The sequence below is a fragment of the Chrysochloris asiatica genome, unplaced genomic scaffold, assembly GCF_000296735.1.
Source record: "Chrysochloris asiatica unplaced genomic scaffold, ChrAsi1.0 scaffold00007, whole genome shotgun sequence".
Lineage (NCBI taxonomy): Eukaryota > Metazoa > Chordata > Mammalia > Afrosoricida > Chrysochloridae > Chrysochloris > Chrysochloris asiatica.
Window position 1 is genome coordinate 34874111 of NW_006408525.1, and position 20115 is coordinate 34894225.

A 20115-nucleotide genomic window follows, 5' to 3' on the forward strand; every position below is an offset into this window, starting at 1 on the left:
CAGTGCATTACTGGTTGGCAGGCATGGAGTAAAGATCAGTGCATTGCTGGATGGCAGGCATAGAGTAAAGATGGCAGTGCATTATGGGTTGGAAGGCATGCAGTAAAGATTGCAGGGCAGTGAGTTGCTGCCTGCAGAGGCCACGATGCCTGTAGTCCCAAGCTTGCCTATCAGTGATGTATCCACCCTGGCTTTGGGGTGCCTCTTTGTCTCTCTGTCTCCTTTTGTGTATTCTTGATATATATGAATCGCCGTCAGGTATCCTCTCCTCGTGAACTGAACCCCAATGTCGAGGCGGGTCCCCGACAGTAAGTATGTTTTTTATTGGTCCAGTGGTGATGATTTTTGTTTTCTTGACATTGAGATGTAATCCATACCGAAGGCTGTGCTCTTTAATCTTCATCAATAAATGTTTTAAGTCCTCTTCACTTTCAGCAAGCAAGGTTGTATCATCTGCATATTGCAGGTCGTTAATAAGTCTTCCTCCAATCCTGATGCCACGTTTTTCTTCATAGAACCCAGCTTCTTGGATTATTTGCTCAGCATACAGGTTGAATAAGTATGGTGAGAGAGTACAACCTTGTCGCACACCTTTCTTAATTTTAAACCATTCAGTGTTCCCATGCTTTGTTCAAACAACTGCTTCTTGGTCCTGGTACAGATTCCTCATGAGTACAATTAAGTGTTCTGGAATACTCATACTTTGCAATATTGTCCATAGCGTGTCATGATCCACACAATCGAAAGCCTTTGCGTAGTCAATAAAGCACAGGTAAACATCTTTCTGATATTCTCTGTTTTCAGCCAAGATCCATCAGACATCAGCAATGATATCTCTCGTTCCACGGCCTCTTCTGAATCCAGCTTGAACCTCTGGAAGTTCTCTGTCAATGTATGATTGTAGCCATTTCTGTATTACCTTTAGCAAAACTTTACTCACTTGAGATATCAAAGAGATTGTCCGATGATTTCCGCATTCCATTGGGTCACCTCTCTTTGGAATGGGCACAAATATGGATCTCTTCCAATCAATTGGCCAGATAGTTCTCTTCCAAATTTCTTGGCAGAGATGAGTGAGTGCCTCCTGTGCCGCCTCACTTTCTTGAAAGATTTCAATTTTTATTCCATCAATTCCTGGTGCCTTGTTCTTTGCCAATTCCTTCAATGCACCTTGGACTTCTTCCCTGAGTATCATTGGCTCTTGATCATATGGTACCACTTGAAATGGTTGAACATTAACCATTTCCTTTTTTTACAGTGACTCTGTGTATTCCTTCCATCTTCTCTTGATGCTTTCTGCATCATTCATTAGTCCCATCCAAAGAAAGGAGTTTCAGACCTGATGCTTGAAGGGACAGGTTTCCTATTACTAAGGAAAGTGAATATTCTCTTTAAAAGACTTGCCTCACCCCTCAAAGTACCTTGTCAATTTTTATACATAAAGTCTGAGGACTCTGAAAGGATCTGCTGGGCTTTCATTGGGAGAAAGGAATGCAAGAGAGTAAAGTACATCTTACATATACAAGGGGACTTCAATATATATATATATTTCCTTGTAAATTTTGGTGTATCAAAAAAGAAAGAATATACAGTTATCTGAAAGAAACGACAAAAACTCTTTCCTATCCCTTTTACATGTCACGTGAGGCCAGTCTTTCTTCTATTGTTTCAACCAGAACAATGTACTGTAACATACCTGAGTGTAGAAAACAGGTATGTTTCTATTGTTATGAAGAGATTTTTAAGAGATCTATAAAATATCAAACAATACCACTCATTTTCTTTTTCCTTTGGAAAGTATACCCATCTTTAATATAAATATGCTATTCATTCTAATATGTAAATATTTTTATTGGTATTTTAAATGAATCGACTATTTTTCAGTTTTAATTACAAATATGGTAAATATCCATAGGTATAATTCATAGAAACAAAACCTTTCTGGGATCTTCAGTAAATTTTAGTACTATAATGGAATTTCAAGACTTTACCAGTCCATCAGCATTCACCTGGGAGGATCAGACAAACTTCCTAGCATCTAATAGTATATTTATGAATTGGCTTCAATTGAAGATTGATGCTGGATGCTTCAGAGGACAGGCAGAGGGATCTTTGTGAGCTAGGGCTCAGATAGTTGCAATCAATTTAGAATACAATAGGTAGTCAATTTGATTTCAACTACTATCTGTAGAATGCTACATGTGTGAAGGCTTGGGCTTTGTGGGAAGTAAGATATTATCTGTTATCAAGCTCACAATGCATGTTAAGTGGAGGGTATTGAGTTTTGACTGGGTAAGCAGTGGAGGATACAAACAAGCCTGTCCTTAATAGTGTTTCCTTTTTAAATTTTCAGTTTGCTTTATTCCATAATACTTCTTCATTTAGTATTCTGCAACAACCTGTATTTAATTAACTGGAATGTTCCCTGACTTAATTATCCTGGCAATCTTTAGCAGCAACTTCAGTTCTTTGTGGGCACCTTTCATTTACGCAGTTTTACACAGAAGCAGGTGAAATCCTTTGCTGATGAGTAAGTTATGTCCATTAAAATTAATGGGAGCTGGAGATGTGCACAAGGGAAGGATATACTTCAAAAAGCCAATTTACACAGTTTTCCTTGTTACATTCTCAAACTCCATTGTCTTTTAATTTCCATTTTCCATGAATATTTTGAAGCTCACTTGTATTTTCTCTTGATGTTGACTACAATGCTATGAGGTAGATATGGAAAAGAAGACTAGAACAGTCTCAAAGAGTTTAATCCTTGCCCAAAGTCAAATGATTAGTAATTGGTTTTGCCGGCACTCAAATCCAGATCCATGCCTTCCAGACCAGTGTGTGTTTGGTGTTACTAGGTGGCCACGCAATGCTGAAGAGCCTGGGGGGCGGGCTTAGCAGCTCTCTAGTGTGTAACAGCAGACAGCATTCTCCACTGTATCCTCTCATTATACATAAGAGAGACAAAGGTGGGGACTGTCGGAAGGAATCCCTAACGCATGGAGCTCTAAATAAAGAAAACATTTAAAAAAAAGATAACTGGTAACATCAAAGGGAGTATGTTCAAGATCAACTCTTTTGAAAGAAAACCATTTAAACTGGGAAGTATACAAAAAGAAACAAACAAAAAAAGCTGATTTTTATTGAACAGAAAAGAACATTTCTATGTGCTTATGGGACACCCTCAGAAAAGTAAAGGCGGCACTCTGCGATTTTGTCAATTAGTTTAATATACTTCCATAGGTAGTTCATATGAATGCCTAAATTACAAAATTAGCTGCCATGGTCCAGATGTATGGAACTTTAAGAAAGCTTTTATCAATCCAAAGATAGCTACACATATCAATATTGATTTCTAAAATGTATTTTAAAGATTTATAAACAAGGCTAGTTCTAGGATAATAGAGCATTAAAGTGATTAAAATTTATTTTTGTTATTTTAATAACTTAATTCCATGAACTTTTAAAAAATATTACACTTGCATCTCCCAGTTGACATTTCTGCATTAATCTTGAGAAACACCCAAGTGAAACGTCCCATGCAGTTACAAAGGCAGAAGCACATGCTGTTTACACAGCCACTTACTGTCATTGCCTCAGAACAGACCTGCACATACAGCATCAACAAGAAAACCCCCACCCACCCCATTCCCACCAAAAAACCCAACCCTCTCCCATCGCCAGCAAAAATTACCTGGTACAAGCAGTGACTTAAAAAAAAAATGCTTTCTTAGTAGGAAGCATTTATAAAATGCAGAGATCTGAACAAGCCAAATACTTGTGCAGATAGATGGGCCTCCCTCCAGAGTTCTGTCCTCAAAAGGCAGAAAGAACTCCCAATAGTTTAGGAAAGCTCTGTTTAAAATATATTTATGCATATCCATGGCTATTTCTCTGAAGGAATATACCCAGCCTCAAGTTTGTGGAAGGGATCAAACAGAGGGAGAAGCAAAGGTCTATTATCTAGCCATAATTCAGAGAAGTCATTTCTCCATGAACATCCAACAGACTGCAGCAACCAAGGAGGAGAACATTTGAGATTTCACAGATCTGATCCAAATGAAACAGTTTTTCATGCATTTGTTATCAGGAAAAAAAACCATACAACAACTTAAAATACAGCATTCACATTGTCATTAGCTCATGATATCAGGTAAGGAGAAAAGTGCTCCTGTACTGGCTATCCCTAGTACTTTCATGTATGCGTAAGTACAGTAAGTCCCTGGTTATGAATGTCTGGCTTACCCGTAACGCATACTTGTCCTTTAAGGTTCGTTCTATAATTTGCCCTAATTTTGAGACAATTAAACCTACCCTTACTCACAACAAGTTTATCACAATCACCTTACCCTTTGCTGCATGAGCAGCTTTTAAATGACTGAAGAGGCTTTGAACTTTTTGATACACTGCTCTGATGCTGAAGCAGAGCAGAATCGGATGCATCTGCTCTGAATTACAAATTCAATTTACAGACACACTTGGGACAGGAGTTCATTCATAACCCGGGACTGCCTGTATCCTAAAACCTACATATATAATACTGGCATTAGCACCGCCCACCTATAAAACATACACTGAACTAGTTATGGTTTGAGTCCCTGAAATTTCAATACCACATATAGTGTTCTAAATTTTCCTATTTCACAAGTTTTATGTGAGACAAAAAGAGAAAATAACAAGTAATGTTTATTGTGCAATTTCAATAGTTATTTGTGGAATCTTGGTTTAAGAGTCAGTCTTCATAGCCATTTTAACTGCCTAGTTTAAACAAAAGCAACAATTGAATTAACTATAAATTCATGATATTTCTTCAAACATCAAAGCACTAAAAGCACTGATGATTCATTTATAATTTAAAAAATATTTTAAAACTATAAAGATTTCACATATCATTCCCTTTATGAAATAATCAAAATAGTTTGATTTTCTGGAAGAAAATTACTGAAACAGAGCCCTTCCAATATATCTACAGCTTCTGCAATACTCCAAACCAAATGCAGAACAAATGATGAGATAGAATTTCTCAGTCACTGGGAGTGTGGAACTTAATGATGAGAAATGAACTGGCGTTTTTCTAGCTTCCTGTGCATTCAGAGCTTACAAACGGCACCAGGACTCAACTCTCTGGGGTGGCTTTACATGGCTTTCACTTTGATTTGCTTCATTTTCATTTGCTTCTTCTCCAATTTCTTTTGCTCACGCCTCAAGGCAGCTTCCTACAGAGACAAAGAATCAAAACTGAGCTCTAAGCATGTAAAGAGAAAGCAAAACACTAGAATGTTGCTTATATGATTCAAAAACTTAGACTGTCATACATGACACTTCAGATCCTAGTTAAAAAGAAACTGCTAATATCTATGTTGGTGAATGAAAGCTAACTTGAAATGAAGCAAAGGGAACTAAAATGTCAACTGGGAAACTAAATACAACATCTATTAACTAGACTTTATTATTCTGGGGTGAGTTTTCCTACTCTCAGGAAACTCTTGTCCAGCTTTATCACAACCCTGGGGTTTTTTTTGGTGTGTTTAAAAGTTCACTTATTGTTTACTTATTTAACGTTTTTTATGGTTGATTGAGTATGCCTGTTTCAGTGCATTTGGCTTTATTGTGTTCCACAAATATGGCATTTTTACAAATTGAAGGTTTGGGGCACCCTATGTCCCACATGTCTACTGGTGCTATTTCCCTAACAGCTTGTATCCATTTCACATTGTCTCTGTGTCACATTTTGGTAATCTGCACATTAGTTCAAACTTTAAAAAAATGCTATTGCATATTTAACAGACTATACATGCACTGGGAAATTAAAAAAATTTTGTGTGATTTTATTTTCACTGTGGTGGTCTGGAACTGAATCTGCAATATCTCAGAGGTATACTTATAGATACAACTGCTCAGGATTGTACTGCAGAAAATGGTAAGAATCTTGTTTTATCAGGTTATTAACTGTAAACCTCTTAGTTGTATAGATGTTATACATTAACACAATATTTCAATTCATGACTATTCAATTTGGGAATTATTGTATTTTCAGTAAGAAATTAGGAAGTTGTATGGAAGGAGAAAAATAGCTTTAAGTACATTATTTTCATAGCAAAAGTCACTGGTTATTATTACTAGTATGAAGCAGCCATAGAGATCTGTCAACGTAGGATATCTCTCCTAGTTACCAGTGTTCACTAACATTTGATTAAAGCTTATTTCAGCTTGAATCTCAAGCTTATTTTCTTAGGAGCTTAGAGTAGAAATATCCTCAAAGATATACTCATCAACTGGTACAAATTAGAAGAAATATAAGAGGGCTTCAAAAAGTTTGTAGAAAAATTCCATTGCCTTTTAATTAATCCCATTTTCCCCACAAACTTTTTGAAGCCCCCTCATTTAAGGAAAAGGGAAGCAGAGATGTGTGTGTACGTGCATGCAGGTATAATTCTGGATGATATAACACATCAAGTTTCAAAGGGTGATTTGGAAACTATTGACTGTGGTTAGGTTCCTATACTAAATGACAAAACCTATGCAACACCACAGCAGTGTAAACCTGAACACTGATCCACCTGAAGTGGTACTGTTTGTTGTGTACATAGCAAGAACCACTGTTGTAACACCACTCTAGGAATCTGGATTCACAGAGGCAGAAGTGAGCCCACTTCCTTTGGCGGACTCAGTAACAAGTAACAACAGCGTATATGTCAAAAGCTATACTAACAGTGGTGGGTAGGTTCAGGTCATTTGTATAAATAGGCCACTGAAGTCATAAATTAATTATAGTTTTCTTTTCCTGGCTCTGTTTTCATTTAGTTCATTGGATCTTCTTAGAGGGCTCCCAGACTTAGGTATGTAAAGTGGTATTTTGAAATAAACAAACAAACAAACATGGTTTAGATCCACAAGAAGCTTACATTTGGACTCAAGTTAAGCCTGTGCCCTCCTTTTTCTTTAAACCTATTGTAGTTTCAAATCTTAGAAAGAACTGGAGAACTCTTTTCACAGACAAATGAAAGGCATTATCTATTAACGATTCCTATGTAGTTTCTTCATATTTATACATTTAAAAACATTATAAAGATTGGATAAACACAGAGCTATATTTATTTATTTAAACTTAAATGTCCATTGACAAAACCAAACCAAATCAAATCAATGATGATGAGAACAGGGCTAAGATTCAGAGAGATCTGCGGCACCCTGGGTGCTTCCCTCAGCAGCACTTTTGACTCCAGGCAACTGTGGTCCATAATACAGTAACTCAGTGTTTCTGGGAATTTTCTTTAATCCTCATCATTATTTTCATTAAAACCCTCCTCTCCAGAACTTGGTTCTCCTCCTCTTTTTTGATCAGCATTTATAAGGGTTAAAGTTTTAGAGCTGGGCTGTAAGTCTCCTTATTTTTACCCTAGTGATAAGAAAAGATTATCTACCTCCAGCCGGCGCTGTTTCTCAGGATCTTCCTCATTCATGATTCGCTCCTTCTCTGCTCTTTTCTTCTCCTCACGCCGAGACTGTGCAGCTTCTTGTCTCTGCACGTGAGTCAGCTTCAGGAAGTTCTCTTCTACTCGAGCACGGTTTTTATCTGCTTTTTGCTTGCCCTTTCCGCAAGAGCAAAGCATTTTTTAAGAAATTCATTTGTATCCGATAGACACAAAATCTCCTTTAGTATTCTTTTGTGAAACTACTCCCAAATATTTAGCATTTTCAAGACAAGTAGTTCTTTGTAATCACTGAAATCGGACCCCCAGGAATAAACAACTACCACCCAATACCAATGAAAAGTGCCAACTTATAATAAAGATTTTGGGTCTTACTTCTCTATTGAGTCGGAACTTTTTGGCTTTATCAATAGAATAAATCACCATGTTCATCAGTGGTAGCAAAGCCTCCATATCCTTTGGGTAAGTGTTACCTGAGCCAGGCACTGGAAAACAAAATCATTTAATATTTCAGGATCACCCAATTTTTTCTTAAAAAAAAAAAAAAAAAAAATCAATAGATACCTTTCTCTTCTTATTGTTAAGTGCTGTCTAGTAGGTTTCAACTCCTAGCGACCCAGGATAAAGTTTCCAGAAAGTGGCTGGAGGGTTTGAACCACCAAACCTTGTGGCTAGCAGTCTAGTGTTTATCCTACTTCCTCATTTAGGCACAGTTTAAAAGCAGTAGAAATTAGAAATATAAAAATACAAAAAAATTTCTTTCTGAAGAAACCCGGAAGTCATGGGTTTAGTGTTATTTCAGTTTTATACAAGGGGGCTTCAAAAAGTTAAAACAATGTCGTTATCTTTTCATTGTTATTTCCCCTTGTAATTTCTGAAGCCCCCTTGTGGCTATCATTCAGATAGGGTACAATACTCTCCATCCATAAGATCGCCACACAGAAAACACAGAACCCAGGCCTGACCCTGAACACTTACCGTTAAATGTAAACAATAGTGTTCTCTTAGTGTCAGGTAGTTTTAAAGGCTGACCTTCCCTGCCACAAAAGAAAAAGCTTTTTTTAATAAAAAAGTACACAGGAAAGATCTCTTCCTTGCATACAAGGCACACAATGCACTCAAATGTTGATGATAATCGGCACAGCATCCCCACAATCAAGTCTAATCTGAGCCCAAGAGAACCATGCAGGTCATCTGGCCCACTCATTTTCTGGTGGGTACAATCCTTCTGCAATAGTTTTCCAAGTGATCTTTACCCTAAACTTAAAAACCTCCGAGAAGAATACAGCCCATCTCACCTGGGGAGCCAGAAATGAGCCCATATTTTAAATAGTGGTTTTGCTTATCTTGATGGGTTTTATTTCCAACTCCTATGCTTTCTTTCTATAAAGGAACATGTTACTTCTTAGATTCAGAATAAATTTAGGGATAATCTACTATGGAATATGCAATTTAGTTTCGGTGGTCACCAAAGACTCCTTTCTATCTTTAACTATCCAGCCGTCCCCATCCGTATACACCAAGGGCTCAACGAATGTCACACGTGGTACTTAACTCCTGGAGTTACCCCTCAGCTAAGCAAGGCAAGGATGACGTGATGCCATCTAGAGATACATGGGTATGAGTCAACTTGACACAGAACTAAAATACAGATTGCCTTTCATTGTACTTGACTCTACAGCCTAGGAGAGGGCAGTTCTTAACTAAAAATTTAGGTCAGGAGAAATTGTAAATCAAGAATAAGTTTTGAGAAATTATGTTTGCCCAAATTATGTTTCCTGTTGAGCAGATTATGAATTCAAAGAGCAAATCTAAACCTCAAATATGTACAGTTGAGTCATGTTAGTTGAAATCCAGACACTCTATAGGTATTGAGAGCTTCTGACAAAACTTTAGAAGAGATACAATCAAGAAGGAAGCCAGAAAAAGCCACGAATTATAAACCATAGAGATTTGCAACTATACTTTCTTATGACCAGTCAGTCAACTTTCCTGAGTAGATGGCGGGTCCATGTAGGGATACATGCAAATTGGGATAGGTTCATTTGTTGACTTCCTACAGGCTTTCAGTGACCTGGCACAATGCATGTAGTCAAAGTAAAAGACAATTTGCATCCCTGTCACCAACTTCCCTTATTTATTTTGTAAGGGAAATTGCAGACGCACTCTGCAGGTTTTCAATCAAGAAAGCTAGTAAAGAAAATGAATTTCAACATTTTTATCTCATACGTACTCTTGCATAATTTTTGGACCAGAGAACTGGTCTGAAAAATGAACGGATTCAATCTTGTCAGCATAGTGTGTAAGAAAGTGAACCATCTGGAAAAAGAAAAAAGAAAAAAGAAAATTATCTTTCTAAAGCACATTCCCTTTTCTTTCCATAGATATTCATCCTTCAATCCTTTTTCCCAATGTCATCAAGGTCAAAGCTTTAAAAAAAATTAAATTTAAATAAGAATGCCTCTAAAATGAAACTAGTACCCTTCTCTGGTCATACCAATGCTTAAGTTTCTTCCTGTTGAGCAGCAGTTGAGTATCTGTCTTAAAATACAGTTGGCCCTCCATAGTCACAGGTTCCACATCTGCGGATTCAACCAACCATAGACAAATAATACATATATATATACACACACATATATATAGTTACTGCTTTTACATATATGTATATAAGCAGTAAATAGTCAAAGCAACCCCTCAAAGGCTAAGATGGAGCATAAAATACTATTTATATAACATTTACACTGTATTAGGAATTACAGTGCCCTGGTGTGGTGCTGTAATATAAGCACTGGACTAGTAACTGCAAAGCTGGCAGTTCTAACCCACTAGCCAGCTGTTCTGGGAAACCCTATACAGGATTGCAACGAGTCAGAATCAATTTGATGGACCTTACAACAACAGGTTACTTATACTTGACAGAGGATTTAAAGTATGTGGAGGATGTCTATGCAAATACTAGGCCATTTCATATAAGGTACTTGAGCAGCTGTAGATTTTGGTAATCATAGGGGGGTAGTGGGAAGAGTGTCCTGGTCCCCTGTGGATACCAAGGGACAACTGTAATGTACTAAACAAGAATGAAAGTATAATGATAAAAATCTCAACTATCAAGCATAGGAGAAAGAAATGGGATATGTGATCAATTGACTCCATGAACAACAGCCTCCTTTACTAGGAAACAAGAACTTCAGATGCCTAACTGCCATTACTCAACAGTCTACAGGAAAATCCAAATCTAAAGGTGGGAGGTGGGGGATGTGGAACAGAATTTTGAATTCTAAAATAATCCAGACTTTGTGGCGTCATGGAGACTAGATGAACCCCTGACACTAATATCCTGAGCTAATCTTCAAACCTTAAGCCAAAAATACTCCCTGAAGATTGAGGCATGGTTGGAATGGGCAAAGGGGGGAAACAATGTTAAGATGCTTGGCTGTCTTTTGAATATTGGTTTCCCTTGCATATCATTATAAAATAGACATTTGAGGGGGAGAGAAAGGAACAGCCAGAAATATCACCATAGAAAGCTTGTAAGTCCGTCTTCTGCCTATAACTGATTGGAATACCTAAAATGGAGCTACAACGTGTCCAGTGAAGGAGGCTTCCTGTGGAGCCTCTGCATTACATAACACCAAAGGTGGAATACTGAACCCCATCCAGAATCTTCTGAAGTGGGAAATTTCCACTCGAAAGGACAAGCAGACCAGCCTGGAGTGGCTGGAAGAACAGAAGGTACTTCTTGAAAGAAAGACTGACAGGAAAAATACAAAACAATAACGGCAGTCTGACTGACTACTACAAGAACAAGCAAGTTGCTTGCCCAGGAGACATCAAGGCAAGTGTTTGGGTCCCCTCAGGGCAAACCCCCTTCCAAGACTAAAACTCAGTGGGGATACACAAGCAGACGTGCACTCTGACTGGTGACCATGTTGGTCACCAATAAGGGGAAATGAGGAAAAAACAGCAATGAAGCTGCAAGCTAAGCCCTACCATGTTCAACAGACTCCTGTGAACTCGGGTGGAGACCTGGTTGGTCAACAGTGTGGCAAGACCTGGGGACTCCTGGGCCCAGAGTCAGTGACATAAGCCACAGAGGACTAGAATAGAGAGTGAAGAGTCCAGCTGATAAGAAGAGAGGGCATATGCATAAGAACACCCACACTTGCAGATAATACCCACTTGACTTGACTTCAATGGCTGGATGATCAGAATTCAAGTAGAAGAAGAAAGAAGAGGGAAAAAAGGGTAATCTGATACCATTTGATGAACTTGACCTTCACCTATAGATGCAGTAGCTCAAAAGAGGGAACAAATCTTTACAGTAAAGATCATTCCTACCCCCTCAATACACAGGATAGACAGGGATGGGTAACTTGGACACTGGCTACCCAAAATGGGGGGGCTACACAGGCAAGACATGACTGGTTTACAAGCTTTCAAGAGGGAGCCTAGATCCAGAGGGCGCGGAGGAAGGTAGAATATCCACTGAGTGGTATCCAATCTGTCTGGGCGGGGCTGATGCAAGGAGATGGGGATAGCACTCATGTGGCACAATAGTGAATAACTGCTATCAAGACTGACTGTGAGGGTTGGAAATATAAAGGCAGACGTTTTGTAGCAAAAGGAGGAGAGTGGTTGACTTTGTAGTCCAGGAGCGGAGGTCCCTGGGACCATCCAGGGAGAAGAGCAGAATGTAGGACCCTACTCAGAAAAAAAGTGATGCCAGAGATGGAGGCAGAGACGATGATGTAGAGAGATGGAGCAGCTGGGACTCTAGATCCAGATAGGGAGAGGGGCTATGTGCTGATGACCAGGGGACAGGCTTGCAGGGTATACTCTTTGGTTGTTTGATGATGCATGGAGGGGACTGTAACCATGGCAATGAAACGATATACGATAGGAAGAATGTAAAGCTAATGTTCTCCCATGTAAACTATCACATAATTCACAACACAACATTAAAAAAAAAAAAGAAATTCCCTGAAGTCTTCTTAAAAACCAAGCAACAGTTGTTGTTAAGTGTTGTCAAGTTGGTTCTGACTCATAGTGACCCTGTAAAGAGTTTCCAAGGAGCAGTCCAGTGCTTATACTACAGTACCATACCAGGACTCCAAACCAAAACACTGTTTAGCTTAACTAGTAAAGTATGTCTGCCTTGAGCACTGTGAAATTTTTAGACTCAAACTGACAACAGCAATTTGAAAGATTAGATAGGAAACTTAGAAAGCAGTGAGTTTATGTTAATGAGTGTAAAATGGCTGCACAATTCAGAGAATGTCATCAGTGTCACTCAATTGTACATGTAGAAACTGCTGAATTGGTGGATGTTCTGTAGTGTATGTGGGGGGCTTCAAAAAGTTCATGGAACAATTGAATAGAAAAGATAATGGAATTTTTCCACAAACTTTTTGAAGCCCCCGCATATATTCTCAATAGCAGCAAAAATAAACTAAACTATATACATATATAAAATCTAAAATACCACCAGGGGAATCTTTATAAACAGATCATTTTGAACTTACATTTAGAATGATGAAGCTCTGGTGGTACAGTAGTTAAAGAGCTTGGCTGCTAACCCAACAACCAAAGGTCATCAGCTTGAACCCACCAGTGGCTCCGTGAGAGAACGATGACAATCTACTTCCATCTGGAAACCCTATGGGGCAGTTTGACTTTGTCCTATAAAGTTGTCCTAAGTTGGAATCAGTTCAGTAGCAGGGGGTTCTGAGCTTTCCTCTACTTTGATATTAAGATGTACTGTTACTACTACACAACCAAAGAAAGGGTTCTCTATACATCAAGTGCCAAGAAATGACTAAAGAACACGCTGAGAGGATTCAAGTGGATTTCGTTTTTCAAAAACCCTCCTGAAAGTTATGAACAATGCCAGGAATAATTGCTCTTGATTTGGAAAAGAGAACTTTCTGACTAATCAAATTGTCTTTTTGACAAGTTAATCTATCACTTAAAGAAGGCATTTTAATATTAGTGTAGGAAATGAATATGTAAGTTGTACACCATCATAAAATGGAGAACTCACACAATGAGACTTTCAGGGAAGGTACATGGAGCTCTGGTAGCGTAGTGGTTACGAATCGGGCTGTGAACCATAAGGTCAGCGGTTCGAAACTACCAGCCGCTCCGCGGGAGAAAGATAAGGCTTTCTACTCCCGTAAAGATTTACACCCTCGGAAACCCTGTTACAGGGTCGCTATGGGTCGGAACCGACTCGATGGCACTTAACAACAACAACAACAACCCTAATTGTCAGAGTCCTTGTGTGGCGCTGTGGGTTAGTGCGCCAGACTGCAAAGCCATTTGAACTGCAAGGTCAGCAGTTCAAGCTCACCAGCTGCTCCTTGGAAACCCTATATAGGGCCGCTATGGGTTGGAACCAACTCAACGGCACATCACAACAACAACAACCCTAATTGTCCAGGTCTACAAATGCCATGTCTTCTGCATTTACCTTGGTATCCATCATTCCCTCGGTGACTTCTCCCATCTCTGAGAGGATGGCCAAGGATTCCGGCAGTCCATACTTCGCTCCAGACTTAGGTTTATCACTACAAAACTCACTCTAGAGGACAAAGTAATTCAAAGTAAGACATGACATTGTATTCACACAGAAGATACAGGTGTTTTAAACTCATGAGAATATGTACAGGTGCTTAATGATGGTCATGTAATATAATTATGCTGCCCACAAGGTCAGTGGTTTAAGCTCACCAGCTGTTCCTTGGAAACCCAGTATCAGCTGTGAGTTGGAACCGACTTGCTGGCGCTTAACAACAACAACAACAACATGCAGCTGAACACCTACATGATGCAGAGGCCCAGTCTCTACAGAAGTCTGAGTTGGAACCACCTCACATACCAGATCCTGCATCTCCTTCTGCAGTCGTACCAAGGCTTTCCGTGTGCCCACAGCAAACACATAGGTATCCATGTCTTCATCATTCATGGTTACTTTTATTTGCTTTAAAAAACACATAAATCCTACCTGTTAGGTTCTAGGCAAAAATATTCTAAGATGGCCTCGAGATTCCTAGCCCCTGGTAGACATATCCTCCCCTTGATAGAATATCACCCCCAGATAATATTACATTAAACAGCACAGTTAATCAAAGAGGACAATGTCCTGGGTGGGCCTGACCTAATCAAGTGAGTTCTTTAAAGGGTTTGGGTCCTACTTGAAGAGACTTGAAGGGTGAGAGGATCTATGCAGGGGGTCATGTGGTTCCCAGATGACAGATAGCAAGAAAACAGGGACCTACAACCAAAAGGAGCTGAATTTTGCCTGGCTGCAAGTTTCAGGTAATTTGTCATACAGCAATAGACAACTAATGTATGTTCACACAGGACTACTCAAATCTGAAAAAGGAGATCTAAGTTGGGCACATAAACATTCATTAACATTCTACACTGGGTCTCAGAGATAAAAGGTATAAGCTTAAAGAATCAAGTATGATAAAACATGGTTCTATTTGTCATGTTAAGTACTTAAAATGTTTAGATCAAATAATTATTAGTACTTGGAAGAAGGCAAATGTTTATATATGCCCTCTTCCTCTACCCCTATGATTGTAAACTAAGTGAAACAAAATGATCTGTCCAAGTAGAGAAGGGACAATTTTTTGGCAAGAGACATAAGTTACCAGAAACTTCAAACAAAATGTAGGCTGAAATGGAGTAAACTCTAAAAAGTTATGCATTCAACCTCAGAAAATCAGAGGTGAAGAATACATACCACTTGATCACTAACTGGCCTCATCATCCGGGCCAGGACATTCAGTAAGTCTTGTCTTTTCAGGAACTGGAAAAAATTAAAGTGAAGTAAGTTGCAACTTCTGCTTCTAATAAAGATAGGGTCTTTGGAAGGGGAATTCAAAGGCTTCATCAAACATACAACTCATTTGTTAGATGACTTTTAGACCTCATTTTAGGTTAAATTTGAAGAAATAAGAAAGCGAATTAGGAATTACAGTTGGAAAAGAGTAAGAGAATTTATACATTGTCCCAGAATGTCCCAGCTTACCCTCAGCTGGATAAGCATGCCCTCACAGCACACTCTGCCAGAACACCACAGGTTGTAGATGTGCTCGTTCTCTTGGTTTAGCTTTCCTGTGCTTGTGGCTTCCTTGTTAGTTCCATCATCCCCTAGGGGTAAACCAATTAATGTGGTTCACTGAGAATGTTGGGGCCTAATCACTACCACCCTCACCTTGTGTCCTCAAAATGATCACACCTCTAAAGCAGCAATACCATTGCTATCTTCCAGAGCTTTCCTTGGGACATTGGTTATAAAATAGATGGACATCTTTTCTTTTACACTTAAAAGAGACTGTAGCATTATTTCAACACCCTTATTAATTTTATGATGATCAGCTTAGAACGTGCATTTTCCAGAATAGATACAAAATGAGGTAAAATCAATTTAAACGTCTCTGTCAAACCTTAAAAACTATGCAGTGAGCTAGAATGCCATTGGTTTGTACCATTCAATATTTCTCACTGAATCTCCTAAGAGTTAACTTTAACCAGTTTGCAATGTTCATCTTTTACTTTTGAACCACTTCTCTAACAGCAACATGAGAAGTGGACCTTATCAATGGTATTTAGAATTTTATTTTAGAACTAGGAAAAGCTCAAATTCCAGTAATTTCTTCTCTCCACTTGATTAATTAAATGTACAAAAGAGATTGATGTGCCAAATGAACACTCATGAGAAGAAGTGGAAGCAGTCAAAGGCTATTTACTTTTAACTAATTTCCAGGTCAAATAGGAGTCTGAAACACTATGGTACAATGGGAAGAACATGGACTTTGGAATACTATGGTTCCAACTTACTATCCATATGACCTTAAGCAAGTTTTAACACTTTTATACCATAGTTTCCACCTTTGGAGAATGGAAACTATATCCAACTGACAGAATTATTGTAAAGATTAAATATACAATGTATGCTAAAGAATAACAATGAATTTATGAAACAATTCATAACGTGAGGAACCTATCAGACATTTTGCTGAGTGAAATTAATCACAAAAAGAGAAATATTGTATGAGACTATGGAGACTGTGGTATGGTGCACTGGACAAGAAGGTTGGTGGTTCAAATTTACCAGCTGCTCCTTGGAAACCCTATACAGGGTCGTTATGAGTAAGAACCAACTCAAAGGACCCTTAACAACAACAACAACTACTGTAAAAAGTCAAGAGATGGTTTACAGAGAGAGACAGAGAGAGAGAGAAAGAAACAATGCATGCCAATACCTAAAGAGCTGAGAGATAATACTTGTTCAATAAAAGAGAAATAAAGCAAGAAAAGCCAAATAGAAGGGAATGTGAGGAGAGTTCACTGCCGACACAACTACTGGAGTCCCATCAATACTTCAGTGCACATCCTGTAAGTGGGTCTGAAGTGAAAGTACTCAGAACCAGAAGGAATTTCAGGGATTTCCAGTATTTCTAAAAGATAAATTGAAAGCATTTACCAAGCTAACTAAAATGTTAACATTTCTTGCTTTTGGTCACAGTTTTATCAACTTATTTTAATGATACTGATGGTCTCATTGTAATCAGAAACTGTTTAGTAGTTAAATTATTAATGAAATATAAGGAAATTATATCATAAATTCAACTTGTTGAATAAAATCTAACAAAAAATGGGATCCTTGGGAGGGAAAAAAAAGGTGCATGTTTGTTTCAGTAGTCCACAAAGCAGTTAGATTCTTATACCAAGGAAAGGAAAGTGTGCTTACCAGAGGGCTTGCAAGCAGGCAACTGGAATGACATAGGCCTAACTTACCTACTAGGGTAAAGTTGCTCTCCAAAAGCTCTCTATGAGTATTAAACCAGGCCTGGGCAAGGCGACTGTTTTTGTTCTTCCCAATGATGTAATTCATGATGTAGGCGAGCAGACCAGTCACCATCAAAATTTCTAGATAATAACTCTCCCAGCTGTTCTGGAGGTGTGCAGGGACCTAAGAAGCACAATCATTCTATTTAAAGTCATCGGCAGCTGAAGGATGGAATCTGACACATGGGATGAAGGGGAATGAGAAAATCTGTAAACAGTCATGGTTTTCTAGATGAGCTACCTGAAAGATTCTTTAAGGAAATATAAAGACAATCATATTGGGATGAAAAGCTGGAGAGTCTGTTTTATTAAGCTTGGTTCTGAGTTCCATCACATAAGACATCTACTGTATATCCTTTCATTCATTCCTTGAAAAATAAAACTAGGAAGTCTAGAGTAAAATCTAGAGATTGATTCTCCAGGGGTGGAGTGGAATGTATCAAAAGATCCAATGTCAAACTTTCCCAGTTCCCACAAATGTGATTTCAACACAAATATCACTAGTGTCATTTCTGGGCAAAATGACAGCAAGGTATTTTTATTAGTTAGTTTGAAATTCAGAATCTTGTATACCTACATCAACAATTGTTATCGGGTCTTTATTTTTGCTAGAAGTATCTGGTTTGTCTTCATAACCTTCAAATTCTTCATCATCATATGGCTCACTCTCGGTATCTCCCTCCTACAAAAATGAAGTACCATCTGTTTTTTCCTACAAAAATTGCCAGTAATCATGCCTCATTTTTGTAGGCAACATTTGTAGAGGAAAGCAGAACACACAAGTGGCCAAGCAGAGAACACAGAGCTAGTGCATGTTTTAAAAGTAATTATAACACCCTGTGCTTTTGAAAACAAGAGTTTTTACATGATAAAATTCCCACCCACAGTATCATTTCTCCAGTCCCTCCCAGACACAGAGTTTCGATGGAGAAGAAAAATCCAGCTCATTATGTGATCAATGTAAAAGGTGGGAACATAACACAAATTTTTTTTACAAGAGCTCCACCTATTGAACAAAAATACGTATTTCAGGAAGTAAAGGTCTTACTTTTAATGCCCCGCAAAGTGCTAGTTTTAAACCTTCCTATCTTTTTCATGCCCAGGAAAATCAAAGAGAACCTACCTGGGTGTCTGCATCTTCAAAATCCTCTTCATGGTTTTCATCTTGACCTTCCAACTCCACAGTGGTCTCCTCTTCATCATCTTCAGTTGTTATCACCCTTTGAGGAGACTGAGTCACAGAATCGTCCATGACATCCTCAAATTCTGCAAAGTCATTATCATCATATTCTACTAGGTCTTCCTCATCCTCAAAATCATCAAACTTTGCTTCAGAGTAGCTTCCAAACACCAAAAGGAAAATACAGAAAGTGTAGAAGCCTTTCATTGTACCTTAAAAATACGTTAAAACAAAACAAAACAAAACTCAAATGAGCTGTCACTTTTTTCATATACCAACCAGATTTTATAAATAATTTAGAAACCTCCCCTGATCAATACACTTTAATTCTTGATAGTATTGTGATTTGTTTGAAAAACAGTGAGGATGGTGGTGGTTATGTGCCATGGAGTAGGTTTCAACTTATAACGATCGACAGGGTTTCCGAGGCTGTAAATCTTTATGGGAGCAGAAAGCCTCACCTTTTTCCCACGAAGCAGCTGGTAGTTTTGAACTAGCAGCCCGATTCATAACCACTACACTATCAGAGTTTTAGTCTAGACCCTGTTACTAGTTATTTGTCAAATCTTGGACAAGTCATTAATTTCTTTAGTTTGGATTTTCTGAACTCTTTTTTTCCCTCCTCCATTTGCATAAATATTCAATAAATATTTATTGAGAGCCCATAAATGCTTTATATAGTAACTAGGAAGGTAGCCTTATGAATGCTGTTGTTGAACCCACTCATAGCGATCCTGTATAGGGTTTCCAAAGAACAGCTGGTGGGTTTGACTTGCTGACCTTGTGGATGGCAGTCCAGTGCTAACGAAAGGATATAAAATGCAACAATTTATCTGTCCGTGGCACAAACAGTAAGTGACTAGAAAAGTCATTCATCCTCGGATTAACTGCAAATGTGACATGTGTGTTCATGAATCATCATACAAGCAAACACTTGTAACAAAGTCATTTAATCCTCATAACAACATTTTGAGAAAAGATTATTATCCTTCCCATTTCATAGATAAGAAAAATGAAGTATAGAGATGCTAAGTAACACAACTTCTAAATGACACAGAGCTGTGATTTCAGTCTAAAGTTTTGCCTCCAGAATCCATGCTCTAAACCACTACTCAGGCTGGTATATAAATGGTAACTGTGATTCCTATGACCATCTTTTGCTAGTAGTTCCGCTGTCGTGCAGAGGGTCATTATGAGTCGGAGCCAGCTTGATGGCACCTAATAACAGCAACAGTATTTTTCTGCTAACAAATTGTTCTAGTGTGTATGACAGGATTAAATATATTGACACCTCACAGCTTTCTAAAAGAACACTAGGTTAGTTATTCTACCATATGAACAAGTTTTTGAACCAACAAATGTAATGGGCTCAGATCTGTGACAAAAATACATGTCAATACATGATAATATGAAAACATGGGAGGACAATACAATTAGCTTCATCAAACAGGTACGGCTTTACAAAAAAGGAGAGAGCATTTGAGCAGGAACTTCAGCAGTAGTTCGATTCCAACCATTAAATGCATTTCTAGTTGTGTATTCTTATCGAATACTCGTCTGTCTGTCGTGCTGTGGTGGTCTGAGTTGCTGTGATTCTGAGGGCTATGCCACCGGTGTTTTAAATAACCAGCAGGGTCACCCATG

The 20115-nt window shown here is 38.4% G+C and overlaps 1 protein-coding gene across 1 annotated transcript; it reads right to left on the reverse strand.

Moving 5' to 3' along the window:
- Positions 1–4673: 4673 nt before the first annotated feature.
- On the reverse strand, positions 4674–18697 carry CCDC47 (coiled-coil domain containing 47). Its single transcript, XM_006833573.1, has 12 exons — positions 18415–18697; positions 17869–17973; positions 17241–17415; positions 15469–15590; positions 15181–15246; positions 14308–14409; positions 13900–14010; positions 9664–9749; positions 8409–8467; positions 7806–7915; positions 7422–7589; positions 4674–5213 (listed from the first exon to the last, which is right to left on the reverse strand). Exons 1-12 carry the CDS (start codon positions 18676–18678, stop codon positions 5133–5135), a joined length of 1449 nt encoding a protein of 482 aa, XP_006833636.1. The 5' UTR covers positions 18679–18697; the 3' UTR covers positions 4674–5132.
- Positions 18698–20115: the final 1418 nt, after the last annotated feature.

Excerpts from the sequence above, each read along its gene's own strand:
- CCDC47 (XM_006833573.1), bottom strand. The coding sequence starts at position 18,678 with ATGAAAGGCTTCTACACTTTCTGTATTTTCCTTTTGGTGTTTGGAAGC. Across the intron at positions 17,416-17,868 it reads ACCCGATAACAATTGTTGAT|GTCCCTGCACACCTCCAGAA; the intron begins GTAGGTATACAA and ends TGTGCTTCTTAG. Across the intron at positions 15,591-17,240 it reads GAGCAACTTTACCCTAGTAG|GGGATGATGGAACTAACAAG; the intron begins GTAAGTTAGGCC and ends GTTTACCCCTAG.